A 6,000-nucleotide genomic window follows, 5' to 3' on the forward strand; every position below is an offset into this window, starting at 1 on the left:
TCGACAAGAGGAACATCATGCCTGGTACTAGAAACCTAACCAACTAACTAGAACTAGTGAGGTCATGAATCTTAGAAGAGAATACAACACCATCACTTTATTAGACCAGCAGAAACTCCTACCTGCATTCTAAAATGTATCCTTATGTTCACAGGTAAGTGTAGCTCTCACCTCTCATTAAAGAAGTTTCTCTTTACAGCAAACGGAGATGATTACTGAAAACCACAACAGGTCATGTACAGAAATCAAGGATCATGGAAAGCCTGGTCCCAACTGATACATCTACAACATAATTCCTGCATCTAAGGCTCGGGGAACATTGAAGAGGAGAAAGAAGTCTGCTATGGACTGTGTCTCCTAGAGGTGACAGGAAGTTACACCCATGATACCTCAACAATACAGCTACCCAAACAAGACCTGAACAATGATAATGTCAACAGAAGGGAGAACTCTCAAGGAGCCCCACTCATAAACAAAAACCTATAGGCAGCTAACAATGCTGGGAGAAGGAGAATTACCCCTCCGGGATGTTACTCAATACAAAGTTGTCAGCCCTGAAGTCACACACACACAAGCCACACCAAAGGACTCAGGAATTGTATTTATATATTTATGCACTTTTCTATGTAATAATAACAATCAAAAGAGGCCATTAATTTGAGGGATTTGAGGGCATGGAAAGGGCTGGAAGAAGCAATATGGGGTAGAAGGGAACAAGGACAAAGAAGGAAGAAAGTGATATATTTTAGTTTTTTTTAAGTCTTAATAAAAAGTGAAAATAAATAAAAGCAAAAGAGAGTACCCAGATGTAATGGCATATATCTGTAATCCCAGCACTGAGGAGGCTGAGTCAGAAGGACCTGGAATTCAAGACCAGCCTGGACTATAGAGGGAGACAGTCTCCAAATTAATTAAGTAAATGAAATGGATGACATACCATATACAGACCATTCTATAGTGCTTTTATGCTGTTAAACAATTTATCTTACGGCCAAATCAGACCTATTTTCTAGTCTGTCTTTTGACTACTGGGTACTAAATCTGCATAACAACTTTTGGGCATCTTACATTTTCAGACAGCTAATAATTCTTATCCACCTAGAAAACTACAAATCCAAACACAGTGCCCTGAAAGGCCTAAAGCACCATTCGCAGGTGGGCAGGTGGGCAGGTGGGCAGACCAGACCACTGCAGATCAGAGTCCTCAGAGCAATCTGTAAGAAGTTTGCCAGCCATTTCCATTTTTTTAATATCAAACCATATGAGCATAATCTCTTTGAAATACAGAAATTGACAATTAAAAAGTATGTGTCGTGGCAAAGAAAGGAGAGGATAAGGGAGAGAAAAGAGTGGGTACTATTCACACTTATGGGTAAAATTCAAATTTAATCTAAGCTTTGAGTTTACAAACTTTTCAGTTTGGGCAAAGCTTAGTGTGCGGTAGATCGACTTGCTCTACCGGCCTTTCAGCACAAAACTACTGCAAAAGTTAAGTGGGAGAAAAACACTGGTGAGAAACAGCGCAGTGGCTATTTTTTAATTAAATAATACAAGTGAATTAGTAAAAGCTAAAGAAGATTGGCAAATGTAATAACACTGTGATACCACATGATCAGCCTGAAAGACAAAGTAACCGTAAAGACTATGATGTGAGTGCCCTAAAACGACGTCACCAAAGAGCTCTGAGATGTGTCAGGAGAGGCTGCAAACGGTACTGAAATGAGTAGGCCAGGCACAGCGGCAGCACCTGCTGCAGCCCGGGCCGGGGATGGGAGAATCGCGCAAGCCACAGAGGAAGAAAGGAAAGAACAGACAGGTGCGCGGTTCTCTGTGGAGACGGGATGGACGTTCCGCATCCTCGAGGAGGCTCTCTGTGATGTGGAACTGAGCAACCCTCTGGCACCCTTGTCATGTTTTCAAAAGGAATTTTATGCAGTCCAGCAAGTAAACATCCTGCCTGCCTTCTCTCAGAACACAGAACAAAATCTAGTGAGGACATGTGATATACGCTGATTGTTTGAATGCAAGCTGTACCCTAATTTCTCTTTAATCTTCAGCAAGTTTAAGAAACGCTGGCTATCTGTGCTAAACTTTAATAACTGAGTTACTCTCTTAATGTACGGTTGTTGTGTACGACGAGCTTATCCTCTAAACCTCTTTTCATCAGAGTTCTTGTCTTCTGAGGATAAAATGACCAGATGCAATTTACTGATCTAGTGAAACAGAAATAAGAAGTTACTAATTGCTGTGTGAATTTCAAGCTTCTATAACCAAAATGCCATTTAACTCTATGAGAATAAAAAACGGAAAACCTAAGAGTGTCTATTCAGACACACAATATATTTAACATAGGGAGAACCTGGCTAAATTGGGGGAGAGGGTGCATATGCACAAGGTCTTGGGGAGACAGCTAAGTTGGTAAAGAGCATGGATACAAGCTTAAGGACCTGAACTGTAATCTCCAGCACCCAAGTGAAAAGCTGGCTACTGTCTGAGAATTGTCTCCATGGCGGGGATGAGGCAACGTCTACCCTGCCACAGTCTAAGCTCCTAATGATAACAAATTTCACCAAAGTTCCCCTAGGAAATCCGTATTTATCAGGCTTACTTACAAAAAGAACACGGATGAGCTCATGGGTGGACCAGAGGAGCATGGGTGACATAAAACAGATGCTCTGCATGGATGATGACCTCTCCATGACCCCAAGGATGGAGTGCCCCCTTCTACTTTTCCCCAGCCAGTATGCTCTAGTCCTTCCTGGAAGCCAAGAGCAACTAGGGCAGCTTGTCTACAACTGGCTAGAAACTCAGGTGATCCTAAGACCTTCCCATGCCCCTCCTCCTATGAAGGAATGTCAAGAGTCAAGAAGCCCAGCTGGGATGATGTTTTGCAAGCAGGCAAAGTTGAACTCATGAAGATGGCTGCAGTCCGGCTAAAAGGGCAGTGCTGTACAACACATGCACTTGTAACTTCAGCACTGGGAAGGCAGAGCCAGGAGGATGCCTGGGACTTGCTGGCTCCCCACCTACCTGCATTCCAAGTCCCAGTAAAAGAGTTTATTTATGTGTATGGCTGTTTTGCCTGTGTGTGTATGTATGTCTGTGTACCAACATTCATGCCTGGTGACCAGGGGCCAAAAGAAGGCAAAAGATCTGCTGCTGGAACTACAATGTCAGATGGTTGCGGTCACCTTGTGGGTGCTGGGGACCAAACCCAGCAAGTGCTCGCAACTGCTAAGCCACCTCTTGTTCCCCTGTATGTTCATTTCTAAATCATTCTTCTTTCGCTAACTCTAGCACTCACTTGTTTCTTTTGTTGTTGTTTTTGTTTGTTTTTCGAGACAGGGTTTCTCTGTAGCTTTGGGGCCTATTCCAGAACTACCCCTTGTAGACCAGGCTGGCCTTGAACTCACAGAGATCCGCCTGCCTCTACCTCCCAAGTGCTGGAATTAAAGGTGTGCGCCACCACCACCTGGAATCACTAATCTGTTTTTTAAAACCACCACAACTGTGGTTGATCTAAGCAATCAGGAAGCAGCTAAGAACACAGACTCCACCACTAAACTACCAAGAGTGGAGCCTGAGCTCCAAGCTAGAGTCATCTGGGAAAAAGAGAACCTCACTGAAGAAAATGCCTCCCTCAAGTTGGCCTGTGGGCAAGTCTATTGGGCAAATTTTATTACTGATTAAGGTAGGTGGCCCTGGGTGGTACGAGAAAGTAGGACAACAAGCCTGTAAACAGCAGCACTCCTCCGGTCTCTGTTTTAGTTCCTGTCTTTGTTTCCTACAAAGACAAGACTGTGATCAGGGCATATAAGCCATAAAAACCCTTCCAGAGTTGGTTTCGGTCCGTGTTTTATCGGAACAGAAAGCAATCTAGAACAATGGGTAATACTTCAGGTGTTTGTGAAAACTGAATTGAGGGACACGGAAAGCACATTTCTGAGAACCGCAGTGTTAACTGGCAAAACTATTGCTGCTGCCTCACCCACAATAAGAGAGCGCTCGCTGAAGTAATATATTTCTTTATATCTTAGTAGCCTGGCTTACACAAGTTTCAATGAATCTAAACCAAACTTAAAACTATGATCTCGTATGTCTGGCTAAGCCGCCCCTCCCTTTCGCCTATTCCCATAATACCCTGAACCCAGCCCTCTCTGTCACTTACCCCAGCATTCACTTCAGCACTGTCTCCAACACCTGACTCTCCTGGGAGGTGTCTCTTGTTCAACACTGTATCTCCAAACCCCTTCATCCAGAACATTAGCTAATTCTGTGAACAACGCCCCTGAGCTTCTATTTGCTCATTGCGGGAGGAATTTTAAAAATTAAGGCGTTTCGTGTCTGCACCTGTACACTCCTCCACAACGAAGCCAAATCAACCAATCTGTCTTGGATCTGCTGAGTCTATTATCCCCTGCCAGAGCTGCTGTAACAGGCTCCTCGAGGAGGAATTAGACAATAAACATTCTATCAACTCCACAACTACTTGTGCTCAGTACTTCTTCAAAGCCTAAACTTGGAGCAAAATAAACAGATTACTATGAACTAAATGTATAGATACAGCAAAACGACAAGTTAGTGTCTTGGAAGGGTCATGGATGTTTTCCTTAATCGTGTTTATTTCCATGTTTCTTTGATTCCCAAGTTCAGACTGAATGTGGCGTATAAAGGAAGCTGTTTTGCCTTGAGTGAAGACAATAAAAAGACAGGCATTAGCGCACGCCTTTGATCCCAGAACACAGAAGGCTGAGCCAGGCCGATCTCTGCGTTCAAGACCAGCCTGGTCTACAGAGTGAGTTCCAGGACAGCCAGGGCTACACAGCGAAACCCTGTCTCGAACACCCGCCCCTTTCAAAAAACAAAGGACAATGAGTCTAGCATTCCTGTCTACTCTGAAATCCCGGCAGGACCCACCTCGCCTTGAAAACACGTTTTCTTGGTGCCCCCAGGTTTGCCCCTAGACCTAGATGCAAGTGACACGAGGACAGACCACTGCGCAAACCCGGAAGGAGGCGCCAAGGCAGAGAAGGCCACGGCTCCCATGCAGCCTTCACCCAGCCACCCAACCCTGCCCGGCACTCACCACCAGCGAGGCCGTGAAGCCTGTCCCGTCCATGGTCCCGCAGACTCCTCCAAGGCTAACATTAACGGTGAAGCAGAAGCAGGTGCTGCCCCAAGGAGCTGGGCGCCGCCATGTTGGGGCGGGATATAGGGTAACTACTTCCGGGGCCGGTATCGTGACGTCACGCCACAACATCCGCACACGTGCACCTGCCGGTGCTTGGCGCTGAGCCGGTTCGGGAAGATGGGGAGCCTAGGGTCTCCGGTGTCTTGGACGCCTGCTTACCGTACCCTTCCCGCAGCCAGGACGAGATGCCGGTGGCCCCTGCTGCCATCTACGGGAAGAGCCTGAAGGAGAGCCCGGAGAAGCGTGGCTGGCTGGAGGAAGGACTGGGCTCCCTCTGCACTGCCAGCATCTGAAGGCCAGCCTGTGGTTTCCTACTCTCAATCCAGATAGGCTATTCCTTCCTTTTCTCTGTGCAGGTTCTATATGGGTTTTTGTTAATCCATTATCAGAAAAAATGCTAAATAAAAATAAGTTTCCTTTGCCCTCCCCCAAAAGTAGCATACTCCATTTTTACTGACATGTATTTCCCATTAAATTAGTTTACTTATTTAAAAGAGTTGGGAAGTGGTTGCTAGGGGTGAGAAAGGGAAGAGTGGAGGTAGCTACTATCAGAAAACAATTAGATAGGGCCAATGAGATCGCTTAGCAGGTGTCTTAGCTAGGGCTTTTATTGTTGTGGAGAGACACCATGACCACGGTAACTCGTATAAGGAAAACCTTAAATTGGGGTGGCTTCTTGACAGTTCAGAGATTCAGACCATTAACATCTCGATGCAAGGCATGCAGGCAGACATAGTGCTGGAGCTGAGGGTACTACATCCTGGCTTGTAGGGAACAGTCACACACAGTGTGAGGGAAAGAGAGTTAAA

General features: G+C 45.5%; 1 protein-coding gene across 5 annotated transcripts in view; it reads right to left on the reverse strand.

Moving 5' to 3' along the window:
* Positions 1 to 5,221, reverse strand: part of Slc25a26 (solute carrier family 25 member 26) — a 112,800-nt gene extending 107,579 nt beyond the window's left edge. For 2 of the 5 annotated variants that reach the window (XM_038318398.2, XM_038318397.2), the window contains exon 1: positions 5,087 to 5,215. In XM_038318398.2, the coding sequence (XP_038174326.1) occupies positions 5,087 to 5,119 (33 nt within the window). In that variant the 5' untranslated portion in view covers positions 5,120 to 5,215. Of the gene's footprint in view, positions 1 to 5,086 lie in introns of all 5 variants that reach the window. The other 3 variants (XM_038318401.2, XM_038318399.2, XM_038318402.2) reach the window with 3 other exon arrangements.
* Between the last annotated feature and the right edge of the window lie 779 nt (positions 5,222 to 6,000).

Source organism: Arvicola amphibius, chromosome 2 (genome assembly GCF_903992535.2).
Source record: "Arvicola amphibius chromosome 2, mArvAmp1.2, whole genome shotgun sequence".
Taxonomy (NCBI): Eukaryota; Metazoa; Chordata; class Mammalia; order Rodentia; family Cricetidae; genus Arvicola; species Arvicola amphibius.